Below are 20,783 nucleotides of genomic sequence, written 5' to 3' on the forward strand. Positions count from 1 at the left end.
TTACAAAAGATTTAAATTTCAAATAAATGCTGTTCTTTTGAACTCTATATTCATCAAAGAATCCTGAACAAAAATGTATCATGGTTTCTAAATAAAATATGAAGCAGTGCGACTGTTATAATAATAAGACAACTGTGATAATACTCTGAAATGTTTCTCGAGCAGCTAATCAGCATATTAGTATGATTTCTGAAGGATCATGTGACACTGAAGACTGGCGTAATAAATTGTATTTTACAATGTAGGGAATTCAATTAGAAAACTGTTATTTTAAATTGTAATGATAATATATTTGATATTTAATCAAAAATACAGTAAAAACAGTAATATCGTGGAATATTATTACAATTTAAACTAACTTTTCTGTGATTATATTGTAAAATGTCATTTTTCACTGTAACGCAAGGCTGAATTTTCAGCATCATTACTCCAGTCTTCAGTGTCACATGATCCTCCAGAAATCATTCTGATATGCATTAGATAAACATCTAATATACACTTATACATTATATACAACATGCATTTATCTTATAATGAACAGGTTTTTCAGTCACACGCACAGACACACTGTATAGTGGAGTGTGTCACAGACAGACAGTTGGTCTTTTGTCCCAGAGATAACCCCTGATGCCGGAGGAGATCTCTGGAGGGGGAGGGGAGGGGGACACGGGGCCGGATGATGTTACACTGCCGAGTGTTTGAGGGGCTTGCTGTCCCGCGGGGGGTTGTGTTATATGACAGCTGTAGCAGACAGGAGAGGCTGAGGAAAGTGCCGTCTTGTCTTGCATCATCCTCATGGATTTCGTTTTAAACACATATGTAATATGATTTCCACCACCTTAGATAGTCTTTGCCCTTCTGACCTGAGAAATCTCAGAGGTGTTGATTTTACACAAAAGCCCATTTTAACATGCTTTACCCCCTCCAAATTGGAAAAATTGCCGTGAGTGGTGGTAGGAGTCCAAGAGTGTAAAACTGGGAAGGGCATTTTAAATAGAATCAAATGATACTCAAAAGATGCTTTTGAATGCGCTTTGACAGATGAGTGTCTGCTTTCCTTGTCAGCAGTATTTAGAGTTCATTTAAGAGTGTTGGTGCATGAATTCCTTTCATGGTTTGGCCTTCAGCCGTCATTTCTTAGATTTAAGACCGAAAGGATCCTGCCAGAGTGGAAAATATCTGTGCCACCTCTCCATAACTGCAGAAAAAAATGAAGACAAAGAGTACAGAATTTTTCAGGCCTGAGATAAAGGTCTGACAATGTGTTCATATTCATTTTTGTAAAATGAATTCATCTTGAGGAATTGAGCTGATGTCATTCAGCACATATCGACATGTAATGTGTTGTTTGGGCATTTATCTGATAATGATTCTGCAAAAATGTCTTCTTTTGTGTTCTTTGGATCTGAAATGACATCCTCTGAAGTTCTTCCGGTGTTGTTTTTGCAGTTGATTGGCTCGCTGGTTCTGGCTGTGGGGCTCTGGCTGAGACTAGACCCAAAAACCGTGTCTCTTTTAGAAGGAGGACCTGAGACCTTCTTTATCGGTAAGCAATTAATTGATCATATTTCATGATTATTTCTCCAATGCTTATATACATACAGTGGGGCCGAAGAAGTATCTGAGACTACATTGAAATGAAGTGATTTAGAGCTTAAAGTAAGAAAATTTTAAAAAATAAGCAAGGTTTTAGATTTTAGAAACATTATGACACAAAATGAATACAATTATAATATGTAAATATGAATTAAAAATAATTATAATTAAGAATTATAAAATAACATTAATTGTATTATTTAACATATTTAAATAATATTTAAATTATTATTACTAAATATAAAATAATTGTAATTGTATTATATTATATATAATATGTCAAATTATACATAGATAGATAGATAGATAGAATTATATTATATTATATTATATTATATATATTACGGAAGAGGATAAGGGCCAATCAATAATAAAAAAATAAAACCCGTCTCGAGATTAAAGTCATTATAATGCGAGATTAAACTCGTTACATTTCAAGAAAATGTCGAAATGTCGAAATAAAATGTTACGAATTAAATCATTAAATTTCAAGAATAAAGTCGTTGTGTTTCAAGAAAAAAATCGTTAAATTTCGAGAAAAAGGTAGAAATTAAATGTTGAGCATAAACTCATTAAATTACGAGAAAAAACTCGTTAAATTTCGAGAAAAAATTTTGAAATAAAATGCTGAGAATAAACTCATTAAATTACAAGACTTTTGGCGAACTGGCACTTTTTCTTTTTTTCATCACATATCACATCGGATGCTATTTACACTAAGTGAAATGAGTGATCTATTCTATTTACACTAAGTGAAATTAGTGATATATTCTATTTACACAAAGTGAAATGAGTGATATATTCTATTTACACAAAGTGAAATGAGTGATATATTCTATTTACCCTAAGTGAAATGAGTGATCTATTCTATTTACCCTAAGTGAAATGAGTGATCTATTCTATTTACACTAAGTTAAATTAGTGATATATTCTATTTACACAAAGTGAAATGAGTGATCACCTAAACCTACCCAATTAATACATCATTATTAAACACTCGTTAGGCAACTGACTTCCATTTTCCGATGTGGTATGTGATGAAAAAAGAAGAAGTGCGAGTTCGGCGAAAGCCAGATGTGAACTCTAGTCGACTGCATCATATGCTTCATGCTCGAGCATTACGCTTTAGGACCTGCGCCAAATAAGTGTAAATAGTAATTAGATGCTATTTATGCTTATAAATAGTGACAGAAACTATTTCCACCTCAGTATTGTTGTACATTAACAGGATGCAATAATAACATAGAGTGTATAATAGACGCTGCCTTATTGGTACACAAAAAAGCCCTCCCTATAGCCTACCTGCACCTAAACCTACCCAATTAATACATCATTATTAAACACTCGTTAGGCAACTGACTTCCATTTTCCCATGTGGTATGTGATGAAAAAAGAAGAAGTGCGAGTTCGGCGAAAGCCAGATGTGAACTCTAGTCGACTGCATCATATGCTTCATGCTCGAACATTACGCTTTAGGACCTGCGCCACTGCAGACGCTGACTAACACTGTCCAACCAGATCACACCAGTGTTTATTCTCAGCATTTTATTTCAACTTTATTCTCGTAATTTAATGAGTTTTTTCTCGAAACACAGCGACTTTATTCTCTAAATTTAACGATTTAACTCTCAACATTTAATTTTGACATTTTTCTTGAAATGTAACGAGTTTAATCTCGCATTATAATGACTTTAATCTCGAGATGGTTTTATTTTTTTATTATTGCTTGGCCCTAATCCTCTTCTGTAAAATAAATATAAATAAGAAAAAAAATTATAAGATGCTGATAATATATTTGTAATAGAAAATATTTAGTGGTTTCCCACTGTAGCCCTTAAAACTGAAATAAAGGGACGACAGACAGCAAAAACATGGTATGATTTTCTCTGTTATCTATTGTATTTTCCATTATTATTAAATTTTCCCTCAGATTGTAATGCTGATAATATATTTTTATTAAAAAAAGTTATGTTAGAAAATATTACAAAAACATTATAACCAAATTCAATTAGAATATTTAAATAATATTTATAATTAATATAAAAACTTGTATTGTACAATATATTTAATGTATATAATTAATGATAATTATAATATTAAAATTGACGATATCTCAAATTATTTAAAAAATAAATAGGATATATTTATAGAGTCTACAGTTCTGCAAAATATGAATTAAATAATAATAAAAATTTAATTTAGTGCTTTCAGAGTTTTGGACCCCTCTATAGCCCTTAAAACAGAAATAAAGGCGCGTCAGACAGACCCAGTGTTTGGATGGAAACATCTGAGGCCACTCAGAGTGGCAAAGTTTCCACAGCCTTCTGCCCAGCCCTCGTGAGACACACCGAGTTCTTGCGCATTTCAGAGGCTGGTGTTTCTGAAAACAGGAAGTGACATTTCAAGCTATGCATACATGGAGGAAACCGCAATACTTCAGGTCTGCTGTGGCAACAGGTCAACATGGGAGGAGAGAGAGATACAGACAGGTCATGCAGTGCTAAATCTGGATGCAGAGGAGAACTTCATGATGTCAGGAAATATTCTTATCCTCAAACAGCCTCCTCAAGCTCGGTTTAGTTGCTGACATCACCCTCATTTGGGGGTTTTAGTACTTAAAGCTGTGAAAAGAAGCGGGTGTGAACGAGCATGACTTAAAGCCTCAGCAATATCCCGGTGACAAAGTTACATTTTCGTTTCTCATCAGCCCAGATGAAGAGCTGTCTTGTTCACTTGAGCCTGCAACCCACAGTCACATTTGCATCACACACAGTCATCTTGCTTTCCATAGTTAGATGCAAATACAACCCACATACATTTATATTTATAGACTCACTGAAACTAGTCAGTTTCTGTTTCTGTCTTATTTACTTCATTTACTTATTCTTATAGTAACAGCTCCACTATATATATATATACGTGTGTGTGTGTGTGTGTGTGTGTGTGTGTGTGTGTGTGTGTGTGTGTGTGTGTGTCAGTATAAATAGGTATCTATACATGAAAATATAAAAAAAAGGGATAGTTTACCCAAAAATTAATTTTCTCATCCTGATGCCATCCAAGATGTAGGTGACTTCTTTTCTTCTTCAGTAGAACAGTAAAGAAGATTTTTAAAACTGTGGCCCTTGGTGATTCATAAAATGTCATAAAAAGTCTGTGGCTACCGTCACTTTGAGAAAAAAAAGCATATACAGGCAGTACAAAAGTAATACCCGTGGCTCCTGACAAATTATTGAAGTCTTATGAAGTAAACAATCAGTCTGTGCAAGAAACCGAGCATTGCATTTTATGCTTTCAAAATGAATTCATTGATGGAACAGCACACCGCTACATTGTGTGAATGGCCAATTCTGACTGATTGATTTCATTTTAAAATATTTCTGAGGAAGGATCAAGCTGGCAATATTCTGTCTAAAATGTAAGATCTTCAGTATTAATTTGTTGTTTATCAGGCTGTTGTATAAAAACAATATCACACTTTTCCAAATAACAGCAGCAAGACTGTGATTACCTGCAGCTTATTTAGTATGTACACTACCGTTCAGAAGTTTGGGGTACGCACAATTTTTTTTTTTTTTTTATAATTTATTTTTGTTTTTTGTTTTTTATGCAATGACCCTTGTCAACATAATGTAATATCTGAATTAAATATTATATTTTAAATAATGAAAATGTGTTTATTTATTTATTTCAATTATTATTACTATTGTTATTGTCAGAATACTTGAGTAATTTTAAATGTCCGTGAATTAAGACAGATGCCTTTTGCTTCCTGAATAGTGTGCTTACAGTATCTAGAAGGGGTTAACTGGACCATGCTAACCAGCCAAACTTTAATATTTTGGAATAAACCATCTGACAGTGCTGACATTAACCAGTTCAGACTTCTTAGTCCTCCTTGTCTACAAACACACACACACACACACATTTTACATGACTTTTAGATTACAGTCAGCAATGACAAAGGATTGTCTTCTCCGCAGCTACTGTGGCAACGGTGTAAATATTATCAGCGTGTGACAAGATGTTGTGTTCACTCTCTCTGTCACACTTTGTTTTCGTTCATCTCAGTTTTACTCTGTGTGTTTCCCAAATGCTTGAAATAATGGTGAGTTTTTTCAGTATAAGTAACACTCTCAGCCCAGAGGAAGTATATGTTCTGGGAAAATAAAAAGTTTTTTTTTTTTTTTTGGTATGCTTAGTGGTGTTTGCAAAGACAAGTATCACCATTGCTCATACTGAGGGTTAGCAATATGAACAGAGTCCTAAATCTAAGCATTATCAGTATTAAAGATAAGAATGACACCTCAAATCATGTGACCTGTTGAGAACTGTGCTTTCGCTTTTATAAGGGCCTCTAATGTTTAGTGGAACAGCCAGGACTTTTCTCTGTTTGTATCACTTCACTTGTGTCTAGTGATGGGGATTTTTATTGACTGTCTTTGCCGGTTATATTGTTATGCCCATGGGTCTTTATGAGTGAGTCATTGAATTAGTCACTTAACCAATTTGTTAAAATACACTGATTGGCCTTGATCAAATCGTACCAACCCCAAGCCTTTGAAACTTTTAAATCCATGGCCTGAATGTTTGATGAATATCATATACTACAGCATGACATTGCAAGCACTGTAGTAATTACTCTACATCTTCTACCTTTTTATCCTATATTAATGATGTAGCAAAGGGTCGCAAAATCCCCTACTGTCTCTCTCTCTCTCTCTCAAGAGAGTTTCAATCTCATTTCCAGACTTCCCACCTGGCCCAGGTCCCTTGTGGCATAATTAAACCGGCTCAGGATGAACTAAAGAGCTCATGTCTCTAGATTACAATTTGAGGCTAGAGTCTGAGGATGCTGATCCTAGATCAGCGAGTAACAGGAAGCTGACTCTCCATGGCCTGATGTTGACTGAACCTGTCAGGTTTTAGACTGTGGCTCTGTTGCGGAGGCAGATGGGAATTCATGCACCCCACGCTCTCTTTCTGTTTTGCTCTAATGAGGATAATAAGTTGATGGAAGAGGCTGAAGTGAAAGCTAATGACATCATCTTGAAGTGTTGTACGCGGTCACGCTGTGCTCAAACACCTCTCACTGTCATCTCCCAAAGTGACTCACTTAACGCTTGTGCTTCCCTCTGCTGGTGGTGACTGATTACATCCTGCTGAAATGACAGCAATGTTGTGTCAAAAAGGGTCTAATACCAGGAGAAAATTATTCTTTAACGATCCAATTTACATCAATGGCAGTTACTTGGCTGGAGCAGGACCACTCGGAAGTACATGATTTGAAATCTGCAGGATCTCAAGGATTATTACTAATATTTAAATTGTGACAAAAGCCCCCAAAAAAGTGATTGTTTTTATTTATTTACTGTCGTTATTTTTCATCTTTAGCTAATGTTTATGCTATATATTATATACAACTATCAATACTATTTTATAATATACAGTATGAGTGTTTCCCAATGCATGTGACCTCAGAAGGAATAACATTTTGTTCATTTCAAAGTAAACTGCATAAATCTGGTACAAAATTAAGAGATTTGCCTCCTTTTCAGTAACCAAATTGAACAGCATTTTTTTTTTTGCATTGACTTGTATCTTGACTTAAAAGTGGACTCAAAGCTCCTTTACATTACAGTCACACTGGTGTTTTTAGGAAGCCAAACAATTTTAATAATAATTTTCCATTATTGTTATCTCTAAGACAGAAATATATCAATATTGTAATATAACGGTGCTAAAACAAGTATACTTAAAGTATATTAATATTTCATTTAATATATTATTTGGGGAGGGAAATGGATGGGAACTAGGGAGGAGGCTCAGGAGGAGGACGGACAACCGGGAGGGGGCCGGCAGACAGAGACCAGGGGAGCGAAGGAGGGAGGAGCCAGGGCGGAGACAGGAGGGACCCGGAGCAGGAGGAGCACAGCAGGACCCAGGCCACAGCCATAACAGCTGCCCACGGTGGAGCCGACGGTGGGAGGAGCCATGGCCACCGACTCCAGGGGTGGAGCTGGAGCGACTGAGGACCAAGGTGGAGCTGGCGGGAGGAAGGAGCCCAACGGAGCCAGTCGGACGGAGCAACGAAGCGCAGCCCGAGGAGAGAAGTGTCCAGAGGCGATGGCAGGTCGACTTAAAGTATATTAATATTTCATTTAATATATTATTTGGGGAGGGAAATGGATGGGAACTAGGGAGGAGGCTCAGGAGGAGGACGGACAACCGGGAGGGGGCCGGCAGACAGAGACCAGGGGAGCGAAGGAGGGAGGAGCCAGGGCGGAGACAGGAGGGACCCGGAGCAGGAGGAGCACAGCAGGACCCAGGCCACAGCCATAACAGCTGCCCACGGTGGAGCCGACGGTGGGAGGAGCCATGGCCACCGACTCCAGGGGTGGAGCTGGAGCGACTGAGGACCAAGGTGGAGCTGGCGGGAGGAAGGAGCCCAACGGAGCCAGTCGGACGGAGCAACGAAGTGCAGCCCGAGGAGAGAAGTGTCCAGAGGCGATGGCAGATCGACGCCCGACCAAGGCAGAGCCGGAGGGACGAGGGAGCCCGGTGGAGTTGATGGATCGACGGGTGACGGTGAAGGCGAGGGAGCTAGGAGCCGAGGTGGGCTTCGGAGGCTGGAGGTGAGGGATACGCCGACCCCGACGCTGGAGGATGGCAGTCCCGCGGGGCTCGCACCGTAATGATGGTAGGCTGAGGGCGAGCAGAGGGGCTGCCAGACGAGCCAGCGGTGGAGGAGGCTGGAGCGGGTGGGAGGGCAGGCATTTTCGATGCTCGCGGTGGGAAATGGCTCTCCGTCATCGGTGTGATCGAGCTGATGCTCCGTACCGTGGGGAGATGGTGGGCTGGGCTCTGGGTCAGGAGTGGCAAACTCCTGGGAACGGAGATCCATTTCTCCCCAGTGTCCACTCCACAAAGGCTGCGAAATTCACTCGAGGACAGTACTTGGACGACAGCGCTCTGCACACGATGTTTAAACTGGCATCGTAGAACGCACAGAGCGCGTCGTCCGGGTAGTTGGTGAGGCTTGCCAGGACCAGGAACAGTCTAGTGTGGCCCTCGAGCGAAGGAGGGGATCCATGGGACAACACAACGGAAACAAAAAACTGAGTAAAAAAAGAGAAACAAAACGGAGGGTACAAACGGAGGTAACTGTTTCGGTCGGTTCTTCTGTCACAATTCACTCGGGGAGCAAGGAACGAGGAAACGAGAAGTTCTTCAATATCACAATCTTTTAATAATCCAATCACAAGGGGACCATTGGAGACACAGGAACACATGGAAGGACGTTCAGAAGAGACAAACACTGACTGAAAGGACTAGGGCTTTTAAACACAGGATAATTGGGGAAGAACTAGACACACCTGGAATCAAATTAACACAATCAATGGGAGACAGAAACTAGGTCACAGGGAGCAAAAACACACACAGACAGGTCCATAACCCTGACATATACTTATGTCTTAATTTACTCATTTAAATTAAACCCTTAAGCTTTCTGTGAAATGCTTTTCATTATAAATCCAGTGAATTGCCATAATCATCTTACAAAAATAAAAATAAAAAAGAACTGGAATTTTGAATTTGACACATCCTTCAGCCCTTTTTGAGTTTATTCATTATTTGTAATATTTGTATATAAATAATGTATTGGCTACCAACAGTAAGCCATATTGCATGTAAATGAATTTAAATCAATTCCTCAGATTTTCCCAAAAGTTGGTGCAGCATGAAAAAGCATAAAATGTCTGTGTGTGTTCTGGTGTCCTGCGCAGGGGTCTATATCCTCATCGCGGCTGGGGGTCTGGTGATGCTGGTGGGCTTCTTCGGCTGCTGTGGTGCCGTGAGGGAGTCTCAGTGCCTTCTGGGATTGGTGAGTGAGATATTATTCTGTTTTAATAAAACAATAAAACAATATTGCTCACTGACAAATGGTCAGTGAGGAACTGACAGTAAACTTGATGATGTTGTTTTATTTAAAACATTCTGATTTGAGAATAAAAAAAGAGGAAGCACCTGGAATATTTCTTTATTTAATAAAATACTGTATGGAATATACAGTTGACATAACCCAGGTGCTGTGTTTCTCTTGCATGGCAGTTTTTCACCTGTCTTCTGGTCATCTTTGGAGCAGAAGTTGCTGCAGGAGTGTTTGGGTTCCTCAACAAAGACAAGGTACTACTAAACTGCAAAAGATCCGATTCAGAGTTCATTTGAAATAAAATCAGTCTGACTTTTACAACATAAGTTTTTATTCATTTTAGATCATTAAGGAAATACAAGATTTCTATGACAAATCAGCAGAAAACCGCAAAAATGCAACCGTCCACTCTTACCATGTCAAAGTGAGTTTGCACTTTTTATTCAATTTTTTGCGTCTCACTGGTGATTGAAACAGGAAGAGTAAACATAAAGTGGAAAATATTAACAAAATCAACTGCCCTATAGAGATTATTAACATTTACTGAATACAATGCTTATTTAGAAAAGTCATATGCTTATTTAGTTTCTTATAGAGTTTTAAAGGGGTCATATGATGTTGCTAAAAAGAACATTATTTTATGTATTTGGTGTAATGAAATGTGTTTATGCGGTTTAAGGTTCAAAAAACACATTACTACTCTCCCAAGATCAGGAAACAGTCCTCCATAAAATGTGCTGCACACATCTGAATATTTGGGTTAAACTGTTCTGGAACAGTGTTGTAAATACAACTTAACCACTGATTTCTAGTCATGTCCTCTTTTGGAAGACCAAACAAAGTAGTTTCACTTTCACAACGAAACACACAGCATTACACACGGCGGGCTTCAGTGAGCGCCTCGGATCAAACCAGGTGAGAATGAATGAAGCACAGATGAGAACCATTATGAATGCAATTAGTAGAACTCTTGTATGTTTGGCACTTGTAAAACTGTATAACAGTTAGTGTGGCGTCTGTGTTCAATATGCATTGAAACTGAATTGTTTAGGAAGATGTGGTATTGAGATGCATATTATCAATCAGTCAGTTATCAATCTGTTTGACTCCATGCAGACATGTCATGAGGCCATTGCAGAGTTTTTCAACAGTAAGCTCTTCATCGTGGGTTATGTGGGGATTGGAATCGCAGGAGTCATGGTAAATACCATTATGTCATTAACTGTAGTCAATTGAATCAATTTCCTTCTCTTCCTGTAAATCCTGTGTAACCTTCGAACTTCATCATTTTAATACTTTTTTAAAACCTTTAAGCAAGGCTTTGTCAAGCCAATATCTAATATAAGATACAGTCAGAGTGTGGATTAAAAAGGGAAGCAAACAGGGTCAACTGTAATTTCATGTGCAACATCTTCACACTGTCTTGTGCCTTCTACCATCCAACCATCTGCGCTGTGAAAACGTGAAAAACATTTGAATCATTTGCTTGATTCATTCAGTAGTTGAGGATGGTTCAAGCAGTGTGCTTAAGTGGAGTTATTAGAAGAAGAGTTATAATTTTTTATTATTTCAACATACATGCATTTATATAAATTGCATGAATAAATTATACATACATTTGCTGATTTTAAAATAATTGGGAGACTGACCATGTGAATTCCTTTGTACAATGTCACACATTCACTTAGTTAATTAGTGAGGGTCTTTTTTTTTAGTTAGTAGTTTTTGTGATTTTATTGGATAGGATGGGGATGTTGAGACAGGAAGTAATGAGAGAGGGAAACAGGATCAGGAAAGGAACTCAGGTCACTCGAGGCGCATCTGCGCCATATGTCGTATTTTGAGGTTTAAACTAGATTTTATTTTTCCGATTTTTCAAACACTTTTCACACTTTTGAACCCCACATTAAAAAGATTGTGTGTGTGTGTGTGTGTGTGTGTGTCACCAGCTTGGCAGTAGGTGTAAAGCTTCTGCTACCCAATTCATTCTAAATATAGATCATGCAGTTTTGTCACGTTATTTAGGCCCACCAAGTAGAGATTGCCAGCACCTTAGTAAATCTTCATTTCTGACAAAAGATGAATTAAAAACATTACAAATTATAATGATTTTAATATGAAACTATTTCATTAAAAAATAAAAAAAAATGACATTACAAGTTCGTAGAAAAGCTCAGAAATGTATTCATTTTTGAATTCCTTGCTAGACGAGTCAAATGTTTCTTCTGTATGTAATTGTATTTATATTGACCAGGAAGTTGATCATGTTTTTAAATACTTTGAATACAAATAATTGCATTATAGTCGCTGCTTTATAGCAGGACTTCATTTTGCCTCGTCTTTCTGGCATGAAATGCACGTCAGCTGCAAGTGAATGCTATGCAGGAAGCACTAGAACCAGGCTAAAGTTTCATCTGCAGTGCACAGTGTGCACTTTTCACCAACACAGTTGTGTTCTTAGTTAACACTCACCAAGCACTTTAGATGTCTGTACAGTATATTAGTGAGTTTTCTTTACTGCATCTCATGCGTTATTTGAATCTTTAGTTTTGTAATTTGGCATTAAAGCACATATAATATAATACATACTGTACAAAACCATACTCAAATCCCAGTTTTTGGAATGGTCCAGAATGTCTATCCAGGCTCTTGAATATGACAGTTTAACAAGGTTAGGTTAAACAGAATGTCTTTTAATTCTGTAAAAGTAAAACCTCACTTCAGCAGGAATCAAACATCCTGTCTCTGCGTGTGTCTCTTCAGAGTCGTGTATATTGTATAACAATGTCCTCACAGGTGTATCTCCACGCTAATGTCCACATTAATGTCCTCCGTAATATTGTGCATACAAAACGTCACAAGAAAGGTAGGACACAACTGGTAATGGAGGACACAAGTATTAAAAAAAGGATTTTCTGACCCTTTGAGTGCATGAGTCATGGCCGTATGCTTTCAAATCAACCCTCACTGAGGATAAATCTGACTGTCTCTGACCATACATTTCCAAAAGAAAAAGAAACATAATCATGTGCAATGATATAGCTTCCTGAATAAGCCAGTTGAATATGTTAAAGGTAGCATGTAAAGACGTGAACTTAAACTCTAAGCCATTAACAGTCTTCTCCAACAACCGTTTGTTTCAACACACTCAAATAATTATACAACACATAATAGTTTGTGCAAGATGGCGAAATTGTATACGCTCAGAAAAAAAGGTACAAAATCTGTTACTGGTGTTTTACGTTAAAGGGTAGCAGGGGTGTCAAACTCAGTTCCTGGAGGGCCGGAGCCCTGCAGAGTTTTGTTCCAACCCTGCTCCAACACACATACCATGTCGTTTTCAAATAAACCTGAAGAACTTGATTTGTTGGATCAGGTGTGTTTAATTAGGCTTGAATCGAAACTCTGCCGGGATCCGGCCCTCTAGGAATTGAGTTTGACACCCCTGCCCTAAAGAGTGCATAGTAGTACCTTAAAAGTACCTATTAGTATTTAAGTAGGACATATTAGTAACCCCAGTGTCAACTTTTGTACCACTTTTTCTGAGAGTGTATGATCTCCTATAACTTGGTTCATATAGAAACATTCAACCTTTATAGGTATTTTCCAGATTACTGTGATGGTTTATGTTGTATGTATTTGTATGACCCAGATTTGAACAATTTTGCCATCTCATACAAATTGTCATGTGAGCAGGTTGGTTTGTTCTCAGATATTTAGTCGCATCATAGCTGCGTTGGTCTTTAAAGTTTAATTCAGGTGGTTTCATAGTTTAGACAGAGTAAAGGTTAAATGGAGTTTGCCCTAAGAGAAACTCCCCAACACCGATGAAGTAAACCACTTGAACAATTCCGAAGAGTGGAGCAATGACCAGCGCCCTGCAGCCGGCACCCTTCAGAAAAGCAGCTGGGCCTTCTTTGCGCATTATCTTTCTGTAGGAACAAAAAGCGGGATCATCATTAATACAGCAGAAACAGAAAATTGCATTAATGCGTTTTCCCAGAATGTCCATTAGCTAGGTTGCTTTACCTGATGCAGTCTGCCACACCATTGTAGGTGTCTTCATTTGCACTTTTATTGAGTGACTGCAGCCGGGTTTTCACAACTGGATAGAGATGGGATCAACCTTAGTCTTTGCACATACACTAACATTTACTCAAACAGGTATTCTTAGCAAAACGTGAATGCTCACCATCACAAGGACTGACTGCCACAGCTGCTGTACATCCAGCCACACAGCCCGAAATAAAAGACCAGTAAAAAGGCACCTCGTCGTCCTCAGATGTCTTGCCCAGCTTGTTGATGTGGGCAAACAGCGGAAAGTAAACCACTGAGAAAGGGATGTCCCTGTAAGAAGACCCAAGGTATGTTTTACTAATGTCTCGAGAGATAACTCGCCCAAGTTGGACATTCCTGGATCAGCGTCCTTTGTCGAATGTAGTTAGCAAACAAATACAGTCCTAACCCTCCACCTACCCCTAAAATCTGAGAGGAATGATAGGCTACTAAGAAAGTTTTTCAAAGCTTTAACTCTGCCATTACCTGACTCTAAAGTTGGACTGTTCGACGGTAGTGTTGTTCCGGCGAGGAACAACAAGGATTAGGAAGGAAGGATGTTCAGGACTAACAAGGATGTTAAGTCAGGGACAAGTCCAACTTGGGTCAGCCATGCTACACCAGGGCTGTCCAATCCTGCTTCTGGAGTTTATCTCCAGCCATAAGTAAACACACTTGAACCAGGTCTTCAGGATCACTAGAAATTTCCAGGCTGATGTTTTGGGGCTAAACTCTGTAGGAAAGTGGCCCTCCAGAAGCAGGATTGAACACCCCTGCTTTACACTAATATTTCCTTGTGGGATTCAGTTTAACGGTACTGTGGTATGGCTTATTTAGGCCTGTGGTACTTGGACCACAGTTTGAGAAAGAGGATTGAATTTGGAATAGATTGGCCAAACATTTACGTTATAAGAGTCGTACCTCAAGAGGGTTGCTCCGAGACCTTTGTAAAGTCCCTGGATGCCCTTTGTGCGAAGCAGTTCCTGAGTAATCTGAATGGCTGACACTTTTCTGGTTGAAGACACTGGACCCACACTGTACGAACAGTTCAGGACTGGACTGGCTGTTCCAAGTTTCACAGTGTGAAGCACGGGAAACTTCCTCTGCTGGGCCACTGAATGTAAAAATGGTGCAGCCTGTCAAGGAACCTCCTGCATAAAGTAAGCTTTACAAGTCTACAAAATCAGTGGTTCTAAACTCTGGTCCTGGGTATCCACCACTTTGCACAATTTGTACATCTCTGTTGTCTGACACACTCAGTTCAGTTCATAGAGCCCGCTCAAACGAGCTGATGATTTGAATCAGGTGTGTTGAATAAAGAAGAATATTCACTGATCTGATGATTGATGACATCATGAATATTAAGGGTATTGAAAATTGTAGATTAATCATGCTAGAAGGTGAACCTGGGTCAGCAATTATGCCTCACCAAGTCGTCCTGCGTCCTGAAGCTGGATCTTAAGCATTTCCATTGGAGTTGTGACAATAACCTGACACATCCCTGCCCCACAGCCAGCCAACATTTCCTGAAACACGCTCAGCTTGAGCCTGAAATACAAGTGAGTATCATTCAATGCTTTTTTCATTTAAATATGATTGAGTATTGTACAATTTCTTGAAAAAAGCAGAGGGAGCGTACTCTCCCGTACTGAGCCGCTGACGGAAGAAATCATTGGCGGCCAGTTTGATGGCCTTCTCAGGAGTCACCAGTGTCAGGTTGACTGCTGCACCTGTAGGAAAAACTTAACTGAAAAGATGTACTACTAACTTTAGTTAAATTAAAAGTTTTGGGAGGAAATTCCTGCTTTGGGACCTCTTATGATTCCTGACACTGAATCAATACAATAAAAACATTTTTAAGATTTCTTTGCAAATGTTGAACTTTGCAAGCTATGTCAAATATCTAAAAGTAAGCCACAGGAACTAACACCTATTACAGTTGAGAGGCTTTGGATCGGCGCCTCTTGTCAGTTTATGTAAATGGTATAAAGTGCTGACTTGCAAGTTATATTGCATTATGAAGATGTCCTCGGGGGCTTTAGATTTTAGGAAAAGATAAAGGTAAAGTATTCTATTAAAATTTCTAAAACTACTTACCTCTGTACATTCCAAAGTATCCCTCAGATCGAACAGTCTTTATCAGACAGTCCATCCTAATCAAAATAATAATATGTTATTGTTGTCTACTGAGGTAAGTCACCATTCTAAATCTATAAAATGAATATTGAATAAACCGCACCCCTTTCACTAATCCATAGTTTTCTGAGAAAGAGAAACAAGTTTTCAGTTTCCATGACAGGTAATTCTCACTTACTCCAAGGAGCTCTCTTTCAAAGAAAATGCTGTCTTGCTTACGGTTGTGTGGACTTGCAATAAGTGTTCAGTGTCAATTCAAATCAACTAAATGTTAACAATGTGAATTATACATACATATTTTTGTAGACCCGTTGGCTTCCTCTTTGGTTCTGGAGTCTTGTCTTGGCAAGATCTATGGGAAACACACAGGTAACACCCACCAGTCCAGCAACTCCACCATTGATGAGCTTGGCAGGGAGGCTTGTGAGAAACAAAAGAGAGCAAATAAATCAATCAATACCTATTGTATTCCTAATGCATTCATTCACTCATAACCCACTCCTCCATTTAACAACTGTACAAAAATCAAGGCACTGCTTTGAAGGTATAGAAGAAAATGTCAAAAGAATCAAGGCAATGCCAGGCTAACACATTCATTTAAATGCAACACTTCCCTGTGAGTATAAGAGTTAAACTGAACATGTTTAGACTACTTACAATAAAACTACAGCATCAAAATCATTTTAACTGACACAGCAGACAGTGGTTCTAGTTCCATACCTTATTGGTTGTTGAGCCATGGTGAGAGGTTTGTAGTTTGGTCTGAGGACTGAGGACTGAGGTAGACAGAGGCGCAGTCACTATGCAAAGCAGCAGAGAGGGGTTATATACTGCAACCCCTCCCAGGAGCCTCAGGCAACACCGGCTGTTCACTCCCTGGCTGTGTGTCTCCACTGTGACTGACTGCATGGCCAATCAGAGGAGCGGGATCTTCTTACAGTAGGCATGCAAAGAGACACTTACACTACCACACACACACTTGCATGCATGTTTAGGGATTTTCGATCAGATCAGTACGTTTAAGTGCATTCCTAAGTTTTAGAAAAAGTATTTGGGGGGAAAAATGTAAAAAAAAAAAAAAATTTTTTTAAAGAATGTTGGATTTCTTCCAAAGCATGCTTCTACATGTCTAAAATGTTCTGAACCGGAAACAGGCACATCTTTATAAATGGTAATATAATAGTATATAGAAATATAAATAGTACTGATCTAAATAGAAGGTTATTGGTCTGGACATCAAAATATTATATATTGATTCTGTCCCAAGAATCAAATATCATTGTGAGTTTGATCGAGAGCCATTTCAATCGATTTCAAGACCCTTAATCTCACTTCACCTAATTATAGGTACACCTGTAATAAATAGTTCATAAGTCACTAGAGATAAAAGCAATGAAAGTCAAAGAAGTCAACAAAGTACTGAATGTAAATTATAGATTTTGACAATCCATGTTACACTGTATTTTAATATACAAATTAGAAATATATTTTTTATTTGTAAATATATACCCATGGTACTTGTGCCATTTTATGAAGGCTATTTATAATTATGTCTAATTGTGTAAAGTTGTGTTTGAACATATTAGTTATATTTTTTTTTAAGTAAAATTAAAAATCACAATAATTAATGCAACAGTGAATCAATATGGCAAAATTGATTCAAATAAAGTACAATCAATGACATTCGAAATTGTAAATTTCCTAAACACAACAGAAATTCATTTTTCACTGGGAAACTACATTGCTATGTTATGACCATATAATTAATTTGACATTTTGTTATGATCTGTTCTGCTTTTTAGTCAAAGCTTAATGAATTTAAAATGTATTGTAAAAACTGATTGTGATAGTTATGGAGCAGAAATGAGAACAAAAATCACACAGATCCCACATTTGCATGCAATTTTCATAATATGGCAATGCCAGACCAAATTTGATCATTAATGTTTATTTTTCAGTTTTCACAACATTATTTATATAATTTCGTAATAAAACGTGTGAGTCATCATCAACAATCAGTAACAGTTTAAAAATACATCTTTGCCAAATTGTCCTTAGAAATATTTTGTCTCTGACACATACATATGTAGTTGGCAAACCGTGCAATTAATATGTAAACATATTTTGCAAGCCTTTCTGATGTAACCTAAGAAATAAAATGAATTGCTCTCATACATAAAAGATCAAGGTATGAATATATTATTGTTACTGTGGAGATTTTAATTGTTATTTTTGCTTAGTATGTATTTTCTGGTGCTCTGGTAATGGTGTTTTTTCTATGGCTAGTCAAAATGAAGCATTTGCTTGTTTAAAAAAAAAAATGAGTGAATGATATTAGTTACAGTAAATGAGACTTTAGTGATTAATGCAGACATTTATAGTGAAAAAGATACAGACAGGAGAACCAGAACAAAGACTGTCTCTCAACAACAATATTCATCAAGATATTTTGTGTGTGTGTGTATATTATATATATATACAACATTATTACAAAACCATCCATATTGTTTACTCTTTCTATATAGCTGAAATGAGAAACACTTTCTAATAGAACAAGTGTTACCAGAACATTAGAGGGGGAAAAAGGTTATCAGAACTGAATTTTATTGTGAGGAAGGCCCCTTGTCGATTGATTTCAGACGGCACGCAGGTGCTCGGAGCATTTGCTGGGAGTGTAATTTGGCCTGTAAACACACTCGTTCCTGGTAGTGTTGCATTTGGTGCAGCGACACTGGCCTGCCACCGGATAAAAGAAGAGCGGTTCAATATGGACAGGACAGCCGGGCATCTTAGCAGAATGATAGACCAGAGAACGATGCATGCATCCTCTCTGAATCAGGAAACGCTTGCCCACAAATCCTCTCACGTTTGTGTCCTGTCACACACACAAAATCGACAGTGTAGTACAGTATATAATATTTAGTATATTTATATATGCAATATATTGAATCTAATTTACAACAATGCTAAATAGTATGTATTTATACTTATTACGAATTATTGCCTATTACATACGTATTCTTATTCTTTAGTTGTAATATATAATAGTATATTTTCTTCTGACATAATGTGCAGAGAAAAAAATCCAAGATAATAAAAAACAAGAAATCAAAAGCTTTGTTCCATCAAATTCCACATGTATTGAGTTTCCTGTTTTGTTTGTTTAGATATATTTAATGAAGATGTGTAACGTTATTATTATCCGATTTCACATGTCGTCTTTTGATATTTAGGTTCATAAACCACATGGACAAAATATAAAATGGCTAATGAAAGATACTTGGTCTTGTTATTGGTGTTTCACATATGTGTCATGTCCCCAGAACAAGTCGTTTATGAATACTACTCTCTCATTTTTATGATTCACTTTCTGTCTCTCTCTCTCTTATATATATTGTATATTTATACCTTTGTCTCTCTTTCCTTCTCACACACAAACACACACCACACCGCATACACAAAAAGCATATGCTAGATCAACTATACTCATAAAATGATATTTTTTAAAATAAGTTATTGCTTTTTTATATATAATTAAATATATTATATTCAATGGTATATTAAATATGTTCTAAATAATTCTTATGCTCCACTGCACTTCACTGTCAAAAATGACTTTGTTCATCATGAAACCTGCTTATCTCTGGTATCGAATTGGTCAGTTGTCCAAATTATTTGACACATTATCCCACATAAGAAACATGCTGCATGATTGTATTGTGAAGCTGCCAGGCTCTTACCTGTGTGAAGCACATTCCGCTGCACATGGTGGTGTTGACGGCCATGCAGTGACCGCACTCGTGTCTCTCCACGTACAGCGTGTAGTTCTTCAGAGAGCAGGCCAGGAGAACATCTCCTCCCAACACAAACAGCAGACTGCAAAACAACATCTTCATCTTCATCCAACACCTCTCCAAACACAAAATCTTCCTTTGGAGGATTGCTGATGTTCTGGTCAGTGCAGTTGGGAATCCTTCTTTTAACAAGTCAGATTTTGATTTGGTCAGAGTTCCTCGTGTGCTTTTAGACTCACACTAATCCCAAATGATCTGCGTGCCTCTTATCTTGCGGTGCAGGGAGGGAGGGTCTTCAGGTTGATCCTCCACGCTGGAAATCAACGTGACACCGGGCCGAACAGCCCCGGTCATCTCTTGATGTAACTCTTGATGTAAAACCAAGTGTTCAGCGGAATTAGTAATTATGCATCGCTATTTATAATGTCGGACAAATGCATCCCAATGAAAATCAAGGACGACATCTTGCATTTTATTTTATTACCACCGTGACTTTAGCATTTAAGAATAATAGTATCTTGATAAAATAAATAATAGCAAATAATTGCAAATTTGAGATCAAAACTGACTAATAATCTCCCTTTATATATGAACATCTAAACTTCATCGCAGTTGCAATTTCTAAAGGTCAGCTATGTATATATATATATATATATATATATATAGATAGATAGATAGATACACACACACAGTGTTGGGAAGGTTACTTTGGAAATGTAATGGGTTACAGATTACACGTTACCCTATTTAAAATGTAATAAGTAGTGTAACTATTTCAATTACTTTGTTAAAGTAATGTAACTGATTACATTTGATTACTTTTTGATTACTTTTCTAAATTTCCAGCGAATGTGTTCAACTGTTACTCATTTTGAAACATTTAAAGCAGGCAGGGTTAACCTCACAGTAGTGCTCAACACTGATTACTGTCAGACAATTATCAATTAAAATGATAATAATTCCATTTTAAAGCACAGCCATCGCAAAATCAGACTTTAGCAGCTCTTTTTACTTTGAGATCATTCTAATACAGATTTAAAATCATAATAAGAAATAGTTTAATAGCTATCACACTGTTTTTGACATCAAATCTTTGCATAGCTGTGACAGGAGACACTGGAATCTAACAATGCCTTGGAACAAACAGTTAATCTTACAATATAAAGCATATTCACAAACCCAAATAGGAAATAAAACAGTTATCAGATAAGCAGGAGCATGCACTCCTGAAATATTGGTCTCTCATATTTTAGAGCAGTCAATGCAAT

The 20,783-nt window shown here is 37.6% G+C and overlaps 3 protein-coding genes across 3 annotated transcripts in view; 1 reads left to right on the forward strand and 2 right to left on the reverse strand.

Annotated features, from left to right (window-relative positions):
• Positions 1-10,015, forward strand: part of LOC107554202 (CD81 antigen-like) — a 16,484-nt gene extending 6,469 nt beyond the window's left edge. Inside the window, exons 2-6 of the mRNA XM_016236642.1 lie at positions 1,450-1,546; positions 9,384-9,481; positions 9,709-9,783; positions 9,873-9,953; positions 10,007-10,015. Of these exons, the coding sequence (XP_016092128.1) occupies positions 1,450-1,546; positions 9,384-9,481; positions 9,709-9,783; positions 9,873-9,953; positions 10,007-10,015 (360 nt within the window). The remainder of the gene's footprint in view (positions 1-1,449; positions 1,547-9,383; positions 9,482-9,708; positions 9,784-9,872; positions 9,954-10,006) is intronic.
• Positions 10,016-12,201: 2,186 nt separating this feature from the next.
• slc25a55b (solute carrier family 25 member 55b) lies at positions 12,202-16,541 on the reverse strand. Its single transcript, XM_016236655.1, has 9 exons — positions 16,442-16,541; positions 16,016-16,141; positions 15,683-15,738; positions 15,225-15,315; positions 15,015-15,133; positions 14,507-14,699; positions 13,722-13,876; positions 13,559-13,634; positions 12,202-13,461 (listed from the first exon to the last, which is right to left on the reverse strand). Exons 1-9 carry the CDS (start codon positions 16,459-16,461, stop codon positions 13,302-13,304), a joined length of 996 nt encoding a protein of 331 aa, XP_016092141.1. The 5' UTR covers positions 16,462-16,541; the 3' UTR covers positions 12,202-13,301.
• A 1,182-nt stretch (positions 16,542-17,723) lies between these two features.
• Positions 17,724-19,739, reverse strand: LOC107554217 (thyrotropin subunit beta). The gene is made up of 2 exons (XM_016236657.1): positions 19,462-19,739; positions 17,724-18,596 (listed from the first exon to the last, which is right to left on the reverse strand). The coding sequence occupies exons 1-2, from the start codon at positions 19,621-19,623 to the stop codon at positions 18,357-18,359; spliced, it is 402 nt and encodes a 133-aa protein (XP_016092143.1). The 5' UTR covers positions 19,624-19,739; the 3' UTR covers positions 17,724-18,356.
• Between the last annotated feature and the right edge of the window lie 1,044 nt (positions 19,740-20,783).

This window comes from Sinocyclocheilus grahami, unplaced genomic scaffold, assembly GCF_001515645.1.
Source record: "Sinocyclocheilus grahami isolate Dianchi unplaced genomic scaffold, SAMN03320097.WGS_v1.1 scaffold494.1, whole genome shotgun sequence".
In the NCBI taxonomy this organism is placed as follows: Eukaryota; Metazoa; Chordata; class Actinopteri; order Cypriniformes; family Cyprinidae; genus Sinocyclocheilus; species Sinocyclocheilus grahami.